Genomic DNA, 21,587 nt, shown 5'->3' with positions numbered 1-21,587 from the left:
TCCACCCGTCTTAAAGCATGCAGGGAGAGGAATTCTGGGAGTGGAAGTCCACCCCTCTTAAAGCAGCCAAGATTGCAATAGGGAAGTGGAATAGAAACCCAGTCGATCCCATTTTGTGTAACCTGGACAACTTCCAGAAGCATGGACTTCAATTCCCAGAATGCTTCAGGCAGTGTGGCCATTGCTGAGTGTTCTGGGAGGTAAAGAGATAACTTGCGGAAGGGCTGCCATAACATAACGTCCTCCCTGCGGTCTCGTTCAAATCCCGCTCAGCTTCCTCTCCTGCTTGCAACTTTTGGTTACTTCTGGGAAAGATATCCAATCTCGGTTTCTGGCCACAGAAACAAAGTTTGGGAAGCTTCATTCAGGACTATCTTGGATTTTCGAATCAATGTGGAGTAAGCGTCCTGGAAAGGCAATTCTTTGGACCAAATTAGAAGGGACAGATAGTCCTCGACTTACAACGGCTTGCTGAGTTACAACATGTCAAGGTAATGATTTAAAAGCTAACCTGCTGATGTAAGATGTACGATGTAATGTTGGGAATGACTCAGCAGGGTCTGTGTCCCTTTAAGAGCCAGCAGGGTCTGTGTCTCTTTAAGCCAGCAGGGTCTATGTCAGGGGTGTTAAACTCAATTTCATTGAGGGCCGCATCAGCATTGCAGTTGCCCTCCGGAGGGCCAGGTGGGTGTGGCCAGAGTGGGTGGGCGTGGCCAGCTCTACATCATTCACGTCAAGGGTGCCTGTGGGGGCCTGGGCAGGAGTGGGACAGATTGAGGGTCTTTGGCAGAAGGGGGTGGGACTGGGGCAAGCGCCAAGGCATGGTCCATTTCTTCGTTCCTCACAAAGGGTGATACCTCCCCAGCATGCACCCAGGGAGTGGGGCCGACACAGCAGGGGCTGGTTCCTCGCTGTTTCCAGACGGCCTTGTGGAGCTAAGACTGAATGCGTTTCAGCATAGATGGCCACCACAAAATTGTACATTGGCTCCCGGCCGGCCTGGGCCAGGGCCAAGGCAGCGGGGGCCGTTCCCTCACTGTTTCCAGGATGGCTTTGCGGGCTGCATGAAACCACTTCACGGGCCGCATCCGGGCCCCGGGCCTTGTGTTTGACGTGTCTGTGGTAGATAGTGTAAGATAAACCACATTTAATACAAACCACTGTTTACTGCTGGGTTATCTCAGTGCAGTAAGACTGGGCATGCTCTGACACAACGTCACTGAAATAAGAGACTTATGACCGTTTTCTCACACTTAATGACGGCTGTTCATGTGATTTACATTTGGATGCTTGGCATCTGGTCCACATTTATGATGGTCGCAATATCCCAAGGAGGTCACATGATCCCCTTCGGCGACCTTCCGACAAGCAAAGTCAAGGGGGGGGAAAGCCAGATTCACTTCACGACTGTGTGATTAGCTTAACGACTGCAAGGATTCACCTTTAACGACCGTGGCAAGAAAGGTCGTCAAATGGGGCAAAACTCACCTAACGACTTGTCTCATTTAGCAACGGAGATCTGGGGAATCAATTGTGGTTGTAAGTCGAGGACTGCCCGTATTATCACCTCTAGCGCCCTACGGGATCAAGCTCAAAACGTCCAACACGAGCAGACTCACGCTCCCGCCATCCCGGAAGTCCACAAGAACCAGCCCCTTCCCGCCGTGCCCTTTTCAGGTAGACTGCTGCTGCTCCTGGAGGCTCCGCCGCGCGCCTTACCTTGGCCAGCTGCCCTTGCAGCGTCTTCACCTCGCTCTGAGCCTTCAACAGCTCTTGCCTCAGCTCCATGCAGGATCGTTCCAGCTGGTCGCGTTCGGCTCGGATCCCTCGCAGCAGCTCGTGCGCATCCGAGCGGCCGGCTGCCTGCTCCATGGCGTCCATGGCGGCCGCTTTCCGCTTCTCGCTGTCCAGCTGGGACCGCAGCGACTGGCTCTCGATCTTCAAGCCTTCCAGGTGGACCTTGCAGTCTTCCAGCGTCCTCGCCAAGGTGGCGTTGTTCTGCTGCTCGGTCTCCAGGAGGCCGCCCAACCGCTTGGCCTCCTCTCCCAGGCTCTTGAGCGCCCCTTGAGCGTCCTGATGTTCTCTCTCCAGGCCTCTCAAGCTGCTGGTCAGCTGCTGCTGGATGTTGAGCATCTTCTCGCGCTCAAACTGGGCCTTCTCCTGCAGCTCGGCGCACCTCAGCTCCAGCTCGTGCACCTTGCCTTTGCTCTCGTCCGTTTTCGGGCGATCCTGCAGAAGGGCGCTCAACTTCTCGTTCTCTTGGCTCAGCTGCTCGGCTCGCTCGCGGTGCTGGCAGAAGGAGCTCTCCAGCATGGCCTTCTCTTCGGCCAGCTTCTCGTTCTCCGCCGTCAGCTCCTGGACCACCTGCTGCTGGTCGGAGAGCTCCTGCAGCGTGGCCTGCAGCTCCTCCGCCGTGCAGTGGTGGTTCTCCTCCATCCGCTGGATCCTCTCGGTGAGCGAGGCCACCGAGAGGTCGCTGGCGGTGTTGGGCGAGCTCCCCGAGGTGGAACATCTGGAGCTCTTGAAGACGTTGCTGCCGGTGGACGGCGGCCTGGACGGGACGTCCACGATGTGCTCGAAATCCGACGCGTCCGGAGACAAGGAGGCTTTGGTCACGTCGCTGCTGGAGGAGCCCGAGTTGCGCAGCGGAGGCCCGTTGAGGCACGGACTCCCGCCGGCAGGGTGGCTGCCAAGGGACGGTTGAGTCGGGCTGCCAAAACTGGACTCCTGCGTCGTCGGAGTAGGCAAGCTGCTGCTGGTGTCTGAGAGCGGCGAATGTCCCTGTTGGCTCAGCTTCTCCTTCAAGAGTCGGTTCTCCTCGCCGAGGCTGAGAAGTTCCCTCTGGAAGGTCTTGTTCTTCTCCTGGAGGGCCTGGATGAGGGACTTCACCTCGGCTGGAAGACCATCCACCGGCAGGTCCACCAAGCCAGACAGGTCTTGGTGTTTCTTCAGCTCCTGGCGGAGTTGGGCGATCTCCGAGTCTTTCGTCTTGGCCTCGGCCAGCAGCCCCTTGACCTGGGACGCCAGGCCCGCCTTGTCGCCGATCTCCGCCTCATTCTTGGGCTTGAGGGAGGGGCGGGAATGCTTGGTGGGGGTGGGCACCCCGGAAGACGTGGGGCTGGGCTGAGCTTTCCTGGGCCTCAGGACCGCCTTCTCTCGGCCGACGGCGCTCGGCAGCTCCCGCGGCGCAGGGATGCCCGTGCGCTTGGAGGACGGGGGTGGACCTAGGAGAGAAAGGACGACCACTGATGAACGGGTGGAGATGGAGAGCGGGGAGACGTAGTTCCCTGCCCGCTGGGTGTGCGCCAGGCGGCACTGATCGCTAAGGAGGCTAGCAAAATACAATTCAACGGTGAGAAAACTCAGGTTCCGGATGTGCAGCTTGCTGATGTTGTGAATGCGCCAACACTGGAAGTTTTAAAGAGGAGATTGGACATAGGGTTTCCTGCTGGAGAGAGGGGGTTGGACTAGATGACCTCCAAGGTCCCTTCCAACTGTGTTATTCTATTCTATTCTATTCTATTCTATTCTATTCTATTCTATTCTATTCTATTCTATTAATTCTATTCTATTCTATAATTCTATTCTATTCTATTAATTCTATTCTCCATTCCATATTCTCTATTATTCTATTCTATTTTATTCTATTCTATTAATTCTATTCTATTCTATAATTCTATTCTATTCTATTAATTCTATTCTCCATTCCATATTCTCTATTATTCTATTCTATTCTATTCTATTAATTCTATTCTATTCTATAATTCTATTCTATTCTCCATTCCATATTCTCTATTATTCTATTCTATTCTATTCTATTCTATTCTATTCTATTCTATTCTATTCTATTCTATAATTCTATTCTATTCTCCATTCCATATTCTCTTCTATTATTCTATTCTATTCCATTCCATTCATTCTAACTCCTATTCTATACTATTCTATTAATTCTATTCTATTCTATTAATTCTATTATATTCTAATTCTAACTCTAGTCTATTCTGCATTCTATCCTATTCTATCCTATCCTATCCTATCCTACATTCTATTTTATTCTATCCTGCATTCCATTCCATCTATTCTATTCTATTCTATTCGGTATTTTAATTCTATTCTATTCTATTCTGTTCTCTTCTATTCTGAATTCTATTCTATTCTATTCTTTCATAATTCTATTCTATTCTATTCTATTCTATTCTATTCTATTCTATTCTATTCTATTCTACTCTAACATTCCATTCCATTCCATTCCATTCTAATTCTATTCTGAATTCTCTTCTCTATTCTATTCTATCTTATCCTATCCTATCCTTGCTCCCTTCTCAGCTATTGTTATTGTTGTTGTTATTGTTATATCAAGCAAAGCCTTGAACAGATGCGGTAATTCACGCACACCCCTGCAAGAAATGGAGAAGGAAAACCCAGCGTTTCAACTAAATAGCCACAAACAACGGGGCCTTTGATGCTTTTAATCACATTAGGTGCATTCTGACCAGGCGCTTCATTGCAAACTCTGGCAGCCCTCGCCAAAGATCTGGAGGCTGAACGATGCTTCTAGTTAGTACTTTCCCATTTTTTCCTTTTTTTGGGGGGGGGGTCAAGTTTTTGATACCCCCCCCCCCGCCAGCTGGATGGAGGGTTGGGGGTCACCACAACATGAGGAACTGTATTAAAGGGTCGCAGCATTAGGAAGGTTGAGAACCACTGTTCTAGTACACGTTCTAGATCTAGAAGGAAGGAAGAAAGGAAGGAGTTGAAGTCCACCCCTCTTAAAGCAGGCTGGCTGAGGAATTCTGGGAGTTGAAGTCCACCAGTACTTCCTGACAGTGAGAACAATTAACCAGGGGGAACCACCTGCCTCCAGAAGCGGTGAAGGCTCCAACACTGGAAGTCTTTAAGAAGAGACTGGACAGCCATGTGTCCAAAATGGCATAGGGTTTCCTGCCTGAGCAGGGGGTTGGACTAGATGACCTCCGAGGTCCCTTCCAACTTTATCATTATTATTATTATAACTCCCAGAATTCCTCAGCCAGCATGCCTGGCTGAGCAATTCTGGGAGTCGAAGTCCACCGGTCATCAAAGGCCCCAGTTGGAAGACCCCTCTTCAAACTCCACTGTGTTGCTGCTGTTGTACAACGCAGAGACGTGGGGGGGGGGGAGAGAATGAGCTGGTTGAACAAAAGGACAATCTCTTCCCTCCCTGCTTCCCCCCCCCCCACCTCACACCGCACACACAAAACGTGACCAGTATAGACGGGAGGAAAAAGGGGGTCTTGCACCAGGCAACCACAGTAGGGACTCTGTGATGCTTCGAGGCCGAAGACAAAGAGCGCACTGTTTGGGGTGAGGGTGGGGGGGGGGCAAAGAGAGAGGGGATGAGATAGCAAGGAGCAAGCATTCTCCTCTGGGTGTTTTGCCAGCCACCCACGCTGGGAGTCCGGGCTGAATTGCACAGCTGCAGCTGGCTCGGTTAGGGAGGCGAGGTGAACACCCCCCCCCCCTTGTGACTTTTCCCTCTTCCTCAGTTATAATGTGACAGCTGGCATTGAGCATTTTGCAGTGCTTGGTGAGGCAACCCTGTTGTGGGTTTCTTTAGGAGGAAAGCCTGAAGAATAGAAGAATGAAGTGGAATAGAATAGAAAATGAATAGAACAGAATAGAACAGAATTCAGAATATAGAATAGAATAGAATAAGAACAGAACAGAATAGAATAGAATAGGATAGGATAGGATAGAATAGAATAGGATAGAATAGAATAGAATAGAATAGGATAGGATAGGAATAGGATAGGATAGGATAGAAGATGGAATGGAATAAGAACAAGAATAGAATAGAATAGAATAGAATAGAATAGAATAGAATAGAATCGAATAGAATAGAATAGAATGGAATGGAATGGAATGGAATGGAATGGAATGGAACAGAACAGAATAAAATAGAATAATGAATAGAATAATGAATAGAATAGAATAGAATAATGAATAAAACAGGAATAGAATAGAATAGAACGGAACATAGAACGGAATAGAAAATATGGAATAGAATAGAATAATGAACAGAACAGAATAGAATATAGAATAGAATAGAAGTAGAAGTAGAATTAAAATAGAATTAAAATAGAACATAGAATAGAATGGAATAGAATAGAATAGAATAGAATAGAATAGAATAGAATAGAATAGAAAATGAATAGAATAGGAATAGGAATAGGATAGGATAGGATAGGATAGAATAAGGAAAATGTATAGGGTAGGATAGGATAGGATAGAAGATGGAATGGAATGGAATAAGAACAAGAATAGAATAGAATAGAATAGAATAGAATAGAATAGAATGGAACAGAACAGAATAAAATAGAATAATGAATAGAATAATGAATAAAATAGGAATAGAATAGAATAGAACGGAACATAGAACGGAATAGAAAATATGGAATAGAATAGAATAATGAACAGAACAGAATAGAATATAGAATAGAATAGAAGTAGAATTAGAAGTAGAATTAAAATAGAACATAGAATAGAATAGAATAGAACATAGAATAGAATAGAATAGAATAGAATAGAATAGAACCGAACACAATTATTTATTGCCCAAATAAGATCAAACACAGAAAGAATCCGTTTCCGGTGCATTAAGTTCTCAGCTTACCTACATACAACAACAAAGTGATAGATCATAGGTCAGGAATCAGAGTTACCATGATTAATTACAAGCTGCAAAGAACAACTGATCAGTCCTAAGAAACCAACATAGGAAAAGACAGGAGGAAGGATGAGAAGGTGAGGAAAAGGGAGAGACGAGCGGCTGCTGTGGGAACTGGCTGTTCAGCAGAGTTGCAGGTACACGGGTATCTTTCATTGATGAACATTTAGCAAACGTTCGAAGTTGCAACAGAGCTGGAAAAGCGACTTATGAGCACTCCTCACACTTATGACCGCTGCGGCACCCCCACAGTCCAAATTCAGGTGCTCGTCAACCGATAGGTATTTGCGTCGGCGGTAGTATCTCGGGGTCAAGCGATCCCCATGTGCAACCTTTTCACCCATTGTACCACTTTTAGGATATGGCAACATCCGAGGACCACCAGTCGCCTAGCAAGGTGTCAAAAACTTGATGACCAAAAAAAAAAAAGGAAAAAAGTGATAAAGTACAGGTAGTCCTCGACTTACAACAGTTTGCTTAGTGACTGTTTGAAGTTACAATGGCCCTGAAAAAAGTGCCCCCCAAGCCACAGCTGAGCAAGACACCTGCCTGCCCGCCTGGCTGCGCTCTTCCTCCTGTCCGAGGTTTTCATTGTTGTGAGCATTTCTGTTGAGGATTGGCAGCGGGGGTGGGGTGGGGGGTGTTTGGTTTTTATTCCCCCCCCGTCTGCTGGGTGGTTGCAGCAGGTTTTGGTCCCTTCACATGACCCTGGGACACTGCGACCGTCATAAATATGAATCGGTTGCCAAGCATCTGAGTGTAAATCACAAGACCCTGGAGAGGCTGCAACGTTCCAGCTGATCGGCGCTTCTTCTGGGCTCAGCAGAAGCACCAGGATCAGCGCCGAGCTCCAGCTGGAGCCTGGTGCTGATCCTGGCGCTTCCGCTGAGCCCCAACAGCCCTGCAGCTCCAGCCGTCTCTCGCTCCGGCTTGTGTGGTGTTGCCACCGGTTCAGCCCATTCCCCTCCCCCGCTATCCCTTTTCTAGGATGGTCGCGTACCCCCTGCCAGGGGCCAATGGACCACAGGTGTACCCGAACCACTAGTTGAAAAGCCCTGGATTAGATGACCTCCAAGGTCCCTTCCAACTTTATTATTATTATTAACAATCTGCCTCCCGAAGCTGTGGGTGCCCCAACACTGGAAGTTTTTAAGAAGAGACTGGACAGCCATTTGTCTGAGATGGGATAGGGTTTCCTCCCTGAGTGGGGGGTTGGACTAGATGACCTCCAAGGCTCCTTCCAACTTTATTATTATTATTATTATTATTATTATTATTATTATTATTATTATTATTATTATAATATCTCAACCACTTGGCCTTGCACCGCATGCTCTGGCCTCGCAGCAGTGTGCAGGCCGAATGTGGGTGCAGAATTATTCCCCGTTTTGTCAGCCTCCAGGGGGAACAAATTCCTGCTTTTGGAGGCGGCTGGCAAGCCAGAAGCCTCTCAGAAAAGCAAGGAAAGTAGAAATACCCTTCCCAAATTTCCTTTCGTTTTCCAAGTTTTTTTTTTTTTTTTTTCAAATTTCCACCCAACTTGAGAGGCGCATGGAGCTAAGCCAGAATTGTTGCATTGTTGGAGTTTTCCCTTAATGTACCAGCGGTCTTCAAAGTTAGCACAGCCCTTTTTCCACCCTTACGACCATCGCAGCATCCCCCATGGTCCCCTGGTCAGAATTCGAACGCTTGGCCACTGACTCGTATTTACGACGGTCGCAGTGTCCCCGGGAGAGGGGGGGTTCACGTGATCCCTTTTGGTGACCTCCAGACAAGCAAATCAAGAGGAAAGCCAGATTCATTCACAGTTGTGTTGCTAGTATAACAACTGCGGTGATTCGCTTAAAAGAGAAGTTGTAAAATGGAGCAAAGCTTAATAAGTGTCTTGCTTAGCAGCACAAATTCTGCTTATAGGTCGAGGACTGGAATGATAGAAATAAAGGAAGGGAGGGAGGGAGGAAGGAAGGAGAGAAAGAAATGAAAGAATGATAGGAAGGAAGGAAGAGGAAGGAAGGAGGAAAAGAAAGAAAGAGGGAGGAAGGAGAGAAACAAAAGAAAGGAAGGAAGGAAGGAAGGAAGGAAGGAAGGAAGAGGGAGAGAGGAAGGAAGAAAGGAGAGAGAAAGAAAAGAAAGCAAGAAAGCAAGCAAGAAACAAAGAAAGAAAGAAAAAAGGAGGGAGGGAAGAAGGATAAAAGAGGAAGGGGGAAGGAAGGAAGGAGGAGAGACAAAGAGAAGAAAGAATAAAGAGGAAAGAAAGAAAGAAAGAAAGAAAGAAAGTGGAAGGAAGGAAGAAGAGAAAGAAAAGAAAGGAAGGAAGGAAGGGAGAGGAAGGGAGAGAAGAAAGAAAGAAAGAAAGAAAGAAAGAAAGAAAGAAAGAAAGAAAGAAAGAGAGAGAGGAAGGGGGAAGGAGGGAAGGAGGAAGGAAGGGGAAGGGAGGAGAAAAGAAAGAAAGAAAGAAAGAAAGAAAGAAAGAAAGAAAGAAAGAGGGAAGGAAGAAGGAAGGGAGGAAGGTAGGGGACAGGTGGGGAGAGGAGGGGAGGGGTGGGGAGAGGACGAATGATAGAAAGGAATGAATGAATGAACGAATCAATGAAGAGAAAGAAAGAAACAAAGAAAGGAGGGAAGAAAGAGGGAGGGAGGAAGGAAGGAGAGAGAGAAAGAAAAGAAAGATAGGAAGGAAGGAAGGAGGAAGAAAGGAGAAAAAGAAAGAAAGAAAGAAAGAAAGGAGGGAGGGAGGAAGAAAGAGGGAGGAAGGAAGAAAGGAAAGAGGAGAGAGAGAAAGAAAGAAAGAAAGATAGAGAGGAAGGAAGAAGGAAGGAGAAAAAGAAGAAAGAAAGAGAGGGAGGAAGAGAAAGAAAAGAAAGAAAAGAAGGAAGAGGGACGGAGGGAGGGAGGAAGGAGAGGGAAATAAAAGAAAAGAAAGAAAGAAGAGGGAGGGAGGGAGGAAGGAAGGAAGGAAAAGAGGGAGGAAGGGAGGGGAAAACCAAAGGCAAGGAAAGGGGATGGGTGGTCAGAGGAGGGGAGGGGAGGAGACCTAGGGAGGGAGGAAGGGGGGCCCTGGTGGACCATCCTCGGCCAAGTGGGCGAGAGTCCTTGTTGCTTGGACATGGAGAGAGGGAGGAGGCCAAAGCTTCCCCCCCATGCTTTCTGGGGAGGGGGTTGCGGAGGGCTTTTTCACCAGCCCCAGCCCCGGGCAGTGGGACCTTCAGGCTAAAACAGGCTCTGCCCCCAGCTCTGGGCCAGGCAGCGGAGGGAGACCAGCAGGAATGCGGGCAGGAAGCTGGCCAGGGAGATAACCGCGGTTTGCACCGTCAGAGGAAGAGGCACAGGGGCTCAAGGGCTGCGTCTGGCATCCAATGCAGCCTCACATGGGGATGGAGAAGGGAGTCAGGTGCCTAAAACTAGGAAAGACCCCTCGATGGGGCGACAGAAAGAGACTCCCTGCTTGTAGAAAGCTAGCTTCTCAGGGATGATGAGATGATAATAATAATAATAAGACGAGAAAGAACTGGAGAAGATCACAAAATACAAAGACCTACAAACAAAAATAGAAAGACTGTGGCAAAAGCAAGCAAGGGTAGTACCAGTAGTCAAAGGCGCCTTGGGTGCAATCCCAAAACAACTGGAGCACCACTTGAACACCCTCATCGGCATTGACAAATTCGCCATTAGTCAATTGCAAAAGGCGGCCTTACTAGGAACTGCTTCCATCCTGCGACGAGATCTGTAATACCATCAAACATCCACATCTGCCTATACCAGGTCCTGGGTAAGGACTCGATAGGTAGACAAAATGCCAAATCCAGTCTGAACATCTGGCTGACTGTGCGATGATCCCTAGTAGTAGTAGTAATAATAATAATAATAATAACAAATGCATATAAAGTCAAAATTGAGAAGACAGCAACAGACAGTAAGTGCCGCCTATGCAAAGAAGCTGAAGAAACAGTGGACCACTTGGTAAGCTGCTGCAAGAAGATTGCACAGACTGACTACAAGCTGCGGCATGACAAAGTAGCAACAATGGTGCATTGGAAGATCTGCAAAAAATATCATTTGACTGTAAGCAAAAACTGGTGGGATCATAAAATAGAGAAAGTCATAGAAAATGATAAAATTAAACTGCTCTGGGACTTCAGAATTCAAACAGACAAGCACCTGCAACATAACACCCCAGACTGAACAATTGTCGATAAGAAAGACAAAAAAGTCTGGATAGTGGACGTGGCAGTGCCTGGAGACAGCAGAATAGACGAGAAAGAACTGGAGAAGATCACAAAATACAAAGACCTACAAATAGAAATAGAAATATTGTGGCAAAAGCAAGCAAGGGTAGTACCAATAGTCATAGGCTCCTTGGGTGCAATCCCAAAACAATTGGAGCACCACTTGAACACAATTGGCATTGACAAATTCGCCATTAGTCAATTGCAAAAGGCGGCCTTATTAGGAACTGCTTCCATCCTGCGACGATACCTGTAATACCATCAAACATCCACATCTGCCTATCCCAGGTCCTGGGTAAGGATTGGATAGGTAGACAAAATGCCAAATCCAGTCTGAACATCTGGCTGACTGTGCGATGATCCAAAATAATAATAATAATAATAATAATAATAATAATAATAATAATAATAATAATAATAATAATAATAATAATAATAATAATAATAATGATGTTGGAAGGGACCTGGGAAGTCATCTAGTCAGCTGTCTAGCTTTCTTGCTGGCCCTGCATTTGACTTGCTTGCTTGCTTACTTACAGGTCATTCTTGACTTACGACCACAATTAAGCCCAACATTTCTGTCACTAGGCGAGACAGGTTTTTTTTTTTTATTGAAATTTTTCAAAAATTTTACAAATAAACATCCCCCCCCCTCCCAAACCACCCCACCCTCCCCCCCCCCGACTTCCCAGAACTGAATATAGGATTATTTAACAAATTTTAAAAAATAACGTTTACAATTTATAAGATAATTAATAAAAATAATAAAGGTCATAATAATAATATATATAATAATATATATAATAATAATATGCATAATATAAGCTTTAAAATGAATAATATATACTAAAAAAGAAAGAAGAAAAAAAAAAGAAAAAAAGGGAAAAGAAAAGAGAGAGAGAAAGAAAAAAGAAAAAAGTAGACGAAAAATAAAACATATATATAAAAAATATATATATAAGTAATAATACGTAAAGAAAAAAGGAAAAAAGAAAGAAGGAAAAAACAATCATTACAAGTTATAAAAAAGCTAAATGGTATTTTTCCATATCCAAATTATATTGTATGAAATTTATCCATTTTTCCCATACTGCAAAAAATTTCTCTTGAGATTGCTCCTTTAAAAAAGCCGAAATCTTTGCCATTTCTGCCAGATACGAAACTTTGTGAAACCACTCTTGCAAAGTAGGCAAGGATTCCTTCTTCCAATAGTGCCCTATTAACAGCCTAGCGGCTGTAATCAAATTTAACATCAATATAACCTCCTTAGCATCACAATCAGTAACAATACCTAGCAAAAATAATTGCGGAGTAAATTTTACCCTCCGTTTAAAAATTCTTTGGATATTCCACCATATCTTAATCCAAAAAGCTTTTATATGCTTACACGTCCACCAAGTATGATAATAAGTAGCATCCAAATGTCCACCCAGCATTTCGGCTGCAGATTAGGGTACATAATAGACATTTTCTTTGGATCAAGGTGCCATCTATAAAACATCTTATAAAAATTCTCTCTTAAATTTTGCGCTTGTGTGAATTTAACATTTCTTATCCAAATAAGTTCCCAGGTAGCCATTGAAATCGTTTCACCAATATTCTGTGCCCATTTAATCATACAATCTTTAACTAATTCAGGTTCTGAGTCCAATTCCACTAAAACCCCATAAACTCTCTTAATATGGGTTGGCCTTTGATCTCTTACTTGTTTTAAAAGAGCTTCATCTTCTCTAAGACAGCCCATTTTACAATCCATCTTCCATCTATCCACTATTTGTCTGTATTGGAACCATGAATAAGTTAAATTTTCATGCGTTAATTCTTCCAAAGATTTTAACTGCTAGGCGAGACAGTTGTTAAGTGGGAGGTTGCCCCATTTCATAAAACATAAAATCCCAGAGGGGCCTTCTGCTCACTGCAGCTCTGTCCGTAAGGAAAGGACTACTTGTGCAGGGGTGGGATACAAAGGAATGAATCAATGAAGGAAGGAAGGAAGGAGAAAGTGGAAGGAAGGAAGGAAGGAAGGAAGGAAGGAAGAAAGGAAGGAAGGAAGGAGGGAAGGAGAAAGAAAGAAAAGAGGGAGCACGGAGGAAAGAAAGAATGAAAGAGAAAGAAGGAAAAGAAAGACAGAAAGAAAGACAGAAAGTAAGAAGAAGGAAAGAAGGAAGGAAGGAGAAAGAAAAAAGAAAGAACGAACGAAAGAAAGAAATAAGGAATCAAGGAAGGAAGGAAAAGAGGGAGGCAGGGAGGAAAGAAAGAAGGAAGGAAGGAGAGAAAGAAGAAAGAGAAGGAAGGAAGGAAGGAAGGAAAAAGAAAGAAAGAAAGAAAGAAAGAAAGAAAGAAAGAAAGAAAGAAATTGCTTAGACTTTTTGGGGGAGGGTACTCAGGCAGCCCTTGACCGTTCAGAGTTACAACGGCACTGAAAAAAGTGACTTACGACCATTTTTTCACACTTACGACTGTCGCAGCTTCCCTGTGGCCACCTGATCAAAATTCAGACCCTGGGCTGCTGACTCATATTTAGGACGATCGCAGCGTCCCGTGTGTGTTTATGTGTGTGTGCGCGCGCGCGAATGCGTGTCACATGATCCCCTTTCGCGACCTTCTGACCAGCAAAGTCAGCGGGGAGAAGCCGGATCCACTTAACGACCGTGTTTCCCACTTAACAACCTCAGCCCTTCACTCCGCCACCGTGGCCAGAAAACGGGGGCGAGGCTCACTTCACCAACGGCTCGCTGAGCCAGAGAATTGCTGAGCGCGATTGTGGTCGTTAAGTCGAGGACTCCCTGCGGGAAGTTCTCCAGCCTTTCAACATCTAATCAAGGAGAGAAGCAACCTAGAACTAAGGAGGAATTTCCTGACAGTGAGAACAATTAACCAGTGGAACTCCTTGCCTCCAGAAGCGGTGAATGCTACAACACTGGAGGTTTTTAAGAAGAGACTGGACAGTCACTTGTCTGTAATGGTGTAGGGTTTCCTGCCTGAGCAGGGGGTTGGACTGGATGACCTCCAAGGTCCCTTCCAACGTTACTACTACTACTACTACTACTACTACTATTATTATTATTATTATTATTATTATTATTATTATTATCTGGACCAGCCCCTTGGGAAGAGCCAGACGGAGCAGCATAGAGTCTCCGTCTCGGTGTGCGTTCAGATGAGTCACAAAACAACACAAAGAGGGACCCAAAGCAACACCCAGCTGGGTTTTCCTGTCTCCTTGGCAGAGAGGGGCTGGTAGGAGACCCCCCCCAGGCAAGGGGAAACTGACTTGGCCCCGAGGGGGGGGGTCTCCACTGCTCCAACAGGTTTCTGCGTCTGGATCAAATCTTCGGATCCCACCCTGCAAACTGGCTTCCCAGCCTCCTCCCAGCTTCCCCCCCCCCGTCCAAAACTAGCCAGGAATGTCAGGCTGGACGGTCCCCGGGGGGGTGGGGGGATTGCAAATTTGGGCTAAACCGGGATGCGGCTTTCTTGGTTTTGCAGGCAGGGTTGCATTCCCCAGGCCAGTTCTGGCTCCCTCCGGCTGTGTCGAGATTGCAACTCCCATCCTCCCCCTCCCTCCATCCCCAAAGGGTGTGCGTGCTGGGAGAGGCGCTGAAGAATCGGTCCACCTTGTCTGGGGGGCGCCGGGCCCTGTTTTGGTGCTTTCCAGAGGCACGAGCGGCTAGCAAGGATTCTGCACCAAGAAAAGATGTCGAGAAGTCTGCAAAGCCAACCAGCCCCTAAGGCAGTGGTTCTCAACCTTTTTAATGCCACGACCCCCAACCGGTTGTAAGTTGAGGACTACTCAACCGGTCGTAAGTCAAGGACTACTCAACTGGTGCAGCACCGTTTGCAGAATGGGACTTTTGGCGGGCTCAGCAGGGCAGAGACAGCCTGGACAATTCCTGTTGGCTTTGGAAAGCCAATAGAATTAGACTCTATTCAAGAGAGTCTATTCTATTGGCTTTCCAAAGCCAATAGAATAAAAGGGAGTAGCCCAGCTAAGGAAAAGGGGGGAAAAAATGGCGGACTGTGTTGTTTGGCGACCCCCGTGAAATGGTCGTTCGACCCCAAATGGGGTCCCAACCCCACAGGTCGAGAACCGCTGCCCTAAGGGAAAAAGGCCTTCTAGCTTTCCACTGATGGGGATATTGGCCATGCAGCTAGGCTGCTCCTGAACGTGGAGGTTCTGCGGCTTGGTTCCTGGGGTGCGGGTTCAGATCTTCCTGCATTAGTCAGATAAAGAGATGGTTGGGAGAAAAATAAGAAATAATGGACTTTTCCAGCCAAAGCGAAACTTTGCAGAAAATACAAAGGGTCACCGTCAGATAAAAATGACCGAATAGCCGGTGGGTTTATTTGTTTTTGTTTTTGCTTTTAATCCCTAAGGCTCCGATTTTGCTTGAAGATGAAAGTTGAAACTGGATGGACTTCAAAGGGGAAAAAGCTTTTTGAGATTAGAAAAGAGCGAAGCTCCAGATTCAACCTTTTAAACCCGCGTATTTACTAAATTTAAGATGTTTGGAAATCAACAGAAAATAAGAATGTGACACTGTGTTACCAATTAGTTGATGTAAGATGGTGAGAAACAGAATGTATCCAAATAGGTAAGATGTGTGTTCTGAATATTAGATTTTGTGATGAATTGTGATAACGGGAACTTTGGTTCCTTAAAACTTGGAAGTTATAAATACTAAATGTTAAAGTTAAGCATTAATGGGCAATTAAAAAATCGGGGGGGAAAATAATGAGGACATTGATCGTCTATATAAAGACTGAACGTTAAAATAATAAGGATGTGTGCAAGAGCCAAAAATTATTTGATAAATGTAAGACTGTCATTTTTATTTAATTGATTTAATAAGAATTGTATTAGTTTAGACAGGAGGGGAAAAGAGAGGGGAAAATTTGATGTAGTAGCTTGAGATTTTTATATGTTATTGCATTATCGATTGGCCTAGCCGCCACGTTGCTTTTTGAATACTTAAATGTAAAATTAGAAAATCAATAAAACATTTATAAGAAAAATAAATAAATCTTTTAAACCCATTTTGATTAGGGAAAAAACTAAATCGGGCTGAATTGCAAAGAAAGCAACATCCGATCGATCCAGGAATCAAAGGGGTTGGACTAGATGACCTCCAAGGTCCCTTCCAACATGATTATTATTATTATTATTATTATTATTATTATTATTAATCATCGCACAATCAGCCAGATGTTCAGACTGGATTTGGCATTTTGTCTACCTATTGAGTCCTATTATTATTATTATTATTATTATTATTATTATTATTATTATTATTATTGAATGAAGAGGAATAATTTAGGTGATGTACAATCTTGGGGGTATGTGCTTACTTAGTGCAGGTATTTTTGCCCCCCAAATTTCACAACTTGAAGATGGGTGGACTTCAACTCCCAGAATCCCCCCCCCCGCCCCAGCATTAAGTTAAAGATACCAAGTTTGAAAAAGATTGCTTTCAGTATGTTGGTAATCTTAGCAGAGTTAAAATTAGATTAACTACTTTCTATTACTACATACCTTACTGCAGTGTTTCTCAGCCTTTGGCATGCTGGCTGGGGGATTCTGGGAATGGAAGCCCACCTAATTTAAAGCATGCTGGCTGGAGAATTCTGGGAGTGGAAGAACGCCCTTCTTAAAGCAGGCTGGCTGGGGAATTCTGGGAGTGGAAGTTCACCCCTCTTAAAGCAGGCTGGCTGGGGAATTCTGGGAGTGGAAGTCCTCCTCTTTTAAAGCATGCAGGCTGGGGAATTCTGGGAGTGGAAGTCTGCCCCTCTTAAAGCATGCTGACTGGGGAATTCTGGGAGTGGAAGTTCACCCCTCTTAAAGCAGGCTGGCTGGGGAATTCTGGGAGTGGAAGTCCTCCTCTTTTAAAGCATGCAGGCTGGGGAATTCTGGGAGTGGAAGTCTGCCCCTCTTAAAGCATGCTGGCTGGGGAATTCTGGGAGTGGAAGTCCACCCCTCTTAAAGCAGGCTGGCTGGGGAATTCTGGGAGTGGAAGTCCACCCCTCTTAAAGCAGGCTGGCTGGGGAATTCTGGGAGTGGAAGTCCGCCCCTCTTAAAGCAGGCTGGCTGGGGGATTCTGGGAGTGGAAGTCCACCCCTCTTCAAATTGTGGGAAAACGCTGACTTTGGGTGGACCCAAACCCAAAGGATTGCAAATTATGTTTAAATTCAGTCTGGGCTCACCTAAGCCAACTGTACAGCTAATTCAGCCAACTTTACAAAATAAACAAACAGCCCTGAACAAAATCAGGAAAACGTCTTTTCAAAACCGCAGAAGCCATGATGTGCTTTCTGAGATAACCAGACACCCTTCACCCCCATCATCCTGACTCTCTTCTAACAACAATTTTTTTGGGGGGGGGGGGAAATCCCAGACGCTGTTACTCAGAGGAAGTTGCATCGAGGAGACTTACTCTCAGGTTACACACCACCAAGAACATTTCGCCCTGAGTCAGCAAAAAAAACATTCTATGGTTAACATTGCTTAAAATTGTTTTTGGATTGTCTTGTACCCTGCAATTTTTAAGTTTTGGGACCCCCAAGAAAGTGGGTGGGTGGGGGGGAGAGAGAATGGCAAACAAGACAGGGAAGATGAGAAAAATTGGAGGTGGGAGGGGAAGACCCCCACCCCACCCCAAGTCTATGTTATAAGCTGTCCAGAAGCCGCTGGATCCGAGACGGGCAGGAAACAAACTTAATCAGCAAATAATAAATAAAAGCTAGCAAAGACAGAGAGTCCTCGACTTACAACGGTCCGTTTAGTAACCATTCCAAGTTACAACGGTGCTGTGCAAAAAATGACCTGTGACCTTTTTTCACAGTGATGGGTTACAATGCCTTGGTAAGGCCACACTTGGAATACAGCATCCAGTTTTGGTCACCACGATGTAAAAAAGATGTTGAGACTCTAGAAAGAGTGCAGAGAAGAGCAACAAAGATGATTAGGGGACTGGAGGCTAAAACATATAAGGAACGGTTGCTAGAATTGGGAATGTCTACTTTAATGAAGAGAAGGACGAGGGGGGGACATGATAGCAGTATTCCAGTATCTTAGGGGCTGCCCCAAAGAAGAGGGAGTCAAGCTATTCTCCAAAGCGCCCGAAGGCAGGACAAGAAGCAACGGATGGAAACCCATCAAGGAGAGAAAAAAACCTAGAACTAAGGACAAATTTCCTGACAGTTAGAACAATTAACCAGTGGAACAACCTGCCTCCAGAAGAGGTGAATGCTCCAACACCGGAAGTTTTTAAGAAGAGACTGGACAGCCATTTGTCTGAAATGGTATACGGTTTCTTGCCTGAGCAGGGGGTTGGACTAGATGACCTCCAAGGTCCCTTCCAACTTTTTATTATTATTATTATGGGTCATCGCACAGTCAGATGTTCAGACTGGATTTGGCATTTTGTCTACCTCTCGAGTCCTTACCCAGGACCTGGGATAGGCAGATGTGGATGTTTGATGGTATTACAGGTATCGTCGCAGGATGGAAGCAGTTCCTAGCAGGGCCGCCTTTTGCAATTGACTAATAGCGAATTTGTCAATGCCAATGGTGTTCAAGTGGTGCTCCAGTTGTTTTGGGATTGCACCCAAGGCGCCTATGGCTATTGGTACTACCCTTGCTTGCTTTTGCCACAGTCTTTCTATTTCTATTTGTAGGTCGTTGTATTTTGTGATCTTCTCCAGTTCTTTCTCGTCTATTCTGCTGTCTCCAGGCACTGCCACCTCCACTATCCAGACTTTTTTGTCTTTCTTATTGACAATTGTTAAGTCTGGGGTGTTATTATTATTATGGATCATCGCACAGTCAGCGACCTGGGATAGGCAGATGTGGATGTTTGATGGTATTACATATATCATCGCAGGATGGAAGCAGTTCCTAATAAGGCCGCCTTTTGCAACTGACTAATAGCGAATTTGTCAATGCCAATGAAGGTGTTCAAGTGGTGCTCCAGTTGTTTTGGGATTGCACCCAAGGAGCCTATGACTATTGGTCATAGGCTCCTTGCTTGCTTGCTTGCTTTTGCCACAGTCTTTCTATTTCTATTTGTAGGTCATTGTATTCTTATTCTTCTTCTTATTATTATTATTATCCCCATGGTCGCGTAATCAAAATTCAGTCGCAGGACAACTGGTTCATATTTACGACGGTCACGGCGTCCCGGGGAGGAGTGGGGCATCACGCAATCCACTTTTGCGACCTTCTGACCAGGAAAGTCAACCGGGGGGGGGGTGGAAGCTGGATTCGCTTAACCACCGTGTCGCTAACTGAAGAATGGCAGTGTCTCGCTGAACGACGGCAGCAAGAAAGGTCGGCCAAGATGGGGCAAGGTTCAGTTAAGGCTCGTTCAGCCACAGAAATTTGGACTCCCGTTGCTGCGGTCGTTAATAAGTCGAGGACCGCCTGGATAAGAGGTTGCTGGAGCGGAAACACAAATGGAAATTTGTGTGGAAGTTTGGAAAGGGCTGTCCTCCTCTGTTCCCGAAAGGGGAGGGAGATCAATTCGGCCTCGTTTCTTGGAAGGAAACTTTCCCGGGAGCGAACCAGACGACAGGGTGATTCCCCCTCTGGGAATTTTGCCCAAAAAAAGGATGCAAGTCACGGCTGGAGACGTTCGTTGCCTACCAGGAATGTCGGCGCCCGGGTGCAACCTGGCAGGCATGTTTTGCAACCTGGGAAACGAGATCGAGATAGCAACGGGGGTGGTGGTGGAAAAAGAGGCGAGGACTCAGGCTAAATATACGAGCCGAGGTGGCGCAGCAGTTAGAGTGCAGCACTGCAGGCCACTTTAGCTGACTGTGTTCAGCAGGTCAGCGGTTCAAATCTCACCGGCTCAAGGTTGACTCAGCCTTCCATCCTTCCGGGGTAGGTAAAATGAGGACCCAGATTGTTGGGGGCAATGTAAATATATATATACATTGCTTACTGGTGTACACCGCTTAGAGAGTGCTCGCACTTAAAGCGGTATATAAGTCTCATAAATAAATAAATAAATGCCCAGGAAAGCAGGATTCCAATATCTCAGGGGCTGCGCCAAAGAAGAGGGAGTCAAGCTCTTCTCCAAAGCGCCGGAAGGCAGGACAGGAAGCAACGGATGGAAACTAACCAAGGCAGTGGTTCTCAACCTTTTTAATGCTGCGACCCCCAACCAGTCGTAAGTCGAGGACTACTCAACTGGTGCAGCACCGTTTGCAGAATGGGACTTTTGGCGGGCTCAGCAGGGCAGAGACAGCCTGGACAATTCCTATTGGCTTTTGAAAGCCAATAGAATTAGACTCTATTCAAGAGAGTCTATCCTATTGGATTTCAAAAGCCAATAGAATAAAAGGGAGTAGCACAGCTAAGGAAAAGGGGGGAAAAAAATGGCGGACTGCGTTGTTTGGCGACCCCCGTGAAATGGTTGTTCGACCCCAAATGGGGTCCCCACCCACAGGTTGAGAACCACTGCACCAAGGAGAGAAGCAACCTAGAACTGAGGAGGAATTTCCTGACAATGAGAAGATTTAACCAGTGGAACTCCTTGCCTCCAGAAGCAGTGAATGCTCCAACACTGGAGGTTTTTAAGAAGAGACTGGAGAGCCATTTGTCCAAAATGGTGTAGGGTTTCCTGCCTGAGCAGTGGGTTGGACTAGACAACCTCAAAGGTCCCTTCCAACTTTATTATTGTTATTGTTATTATTTATTATTATTATAATTATTAATTTGATGAAGAGAATGACCAGGGGGACACACGATAGCAGTCTTCCAGTGTTTGAGGGGCTGCCCCAAAGAAGAGGAGGGGGTCAACTTATTTTCAAAAGCGCCTGAAGGCAAAGTCAAGAAGCAACGGATGGGAACTCATCAAGGAGAAAAGCAACCCAGAGCTAAGAAGAAATTTCCTCACATTTGGAAAAAAATTAACCAGTGGAACTCCTTGCCTCCAGAAGTTGTGGGTGCTCCCAACACTACAGGTTTTTAAAGAAAAGACTGGACAGCTGTTTCTCTGAAATGACGTAGAGCAGGGCTTTTCAACCCGTGGTACGGGTCCCACCTGTGGCACATTGGCACCTGGCAGGTGATATGCGACCATCCTAGAAAAGTGGTAGCGGGAAGGGAATGGGCTGAACCGGTGGCAGCACCGCACAAGCCTGAGCGAGAGACGGCTGGAGCTGCAGGGCTGTCAGGGCTCAGCGGAAGCGCCAGGATCAGTGCCGCTTTCCAGCTGATCGGCGCTTCTTCGGGGCTGTCAGGGCTCAGCGGAAGCGCCAGGATCAGCGCCAGGATCCAGATGGAGCTCAGCGCTGATCCTGGTGCTTCTGCTGAGCCCAGAAGAAGCGCCGATCAGCTGGAATTTTGCAGCCTCTCCAGGGTCTTGTGATTTACATTCAGAGGCTTGGCAACTGATTCATATTTATGACGGTCACAGTCTCCCAGGGTCATGTGAAGGGACCAAAACCTGCTGCAACCACCCACCAGACGGGGGGAATAAAAACCAAACACCCCCCCCACTCCACCCCTGCTGCCAATCCTCAACAGAAATGCTCACAACAATGAAAACCTCGGACAGGAGGAAGACCGCCGCCGGGCGGGCAGGTGTCTTGCTGGGCTGTGGCTTGGGGAGCACTTTTTTCAGTGCCATTGTCACTTCGAACAGTCACTA

At 46.1% G+C, this 21,587-nt stretch overlaps 1 protein-coding gene across 5 annotated transcripts in view; it reads right to left on the bottom strand.

Moving 5' to 3' along the window:
* Positions 1-21,587, bottom strand: part of SPECC1 (sperm antigen with calponin homology and coiled-coil domains 1) — a 164,463-nt gene that overhangs the window by 68,080 nt on the left and 74,796 nt on the right. For all 5 annotated transcript variants that reach the window (XM_039366939.1, XM_039366941.1, XM_039366942.1 and 2 more), the window contains one exon: positions 1,720-3,224. In XM_039366939.1, the coding sequence (XP_039222873.1) occupies positions 1,720-3,224 (1,505 nt within the window). The remainder of the gene's footprint in view (positions 1-1,719; positions 3,225-21,587) is intronic.

This window comes from Crotalus tigris, unplaced genomic scaffold, assembly GCF_016545835.1.
Source record: "Crotalus tigris isolate CLP2741 ecotype Arizona unplaced genomic scaffold, ASM1654583v1 scf7180000020497.760770, whole genome shotgun sequence".
In the NCBI taxonomy this organism is placed as follows: Eukaryota; Metazoa; Chordata; class Lepidosauria; order Squamata; family Viperidae; genus Crotalus; species Crotalus tigris.
This window is presented reverse-complemented; position numbering and strand designations above follow the sequence as displayed.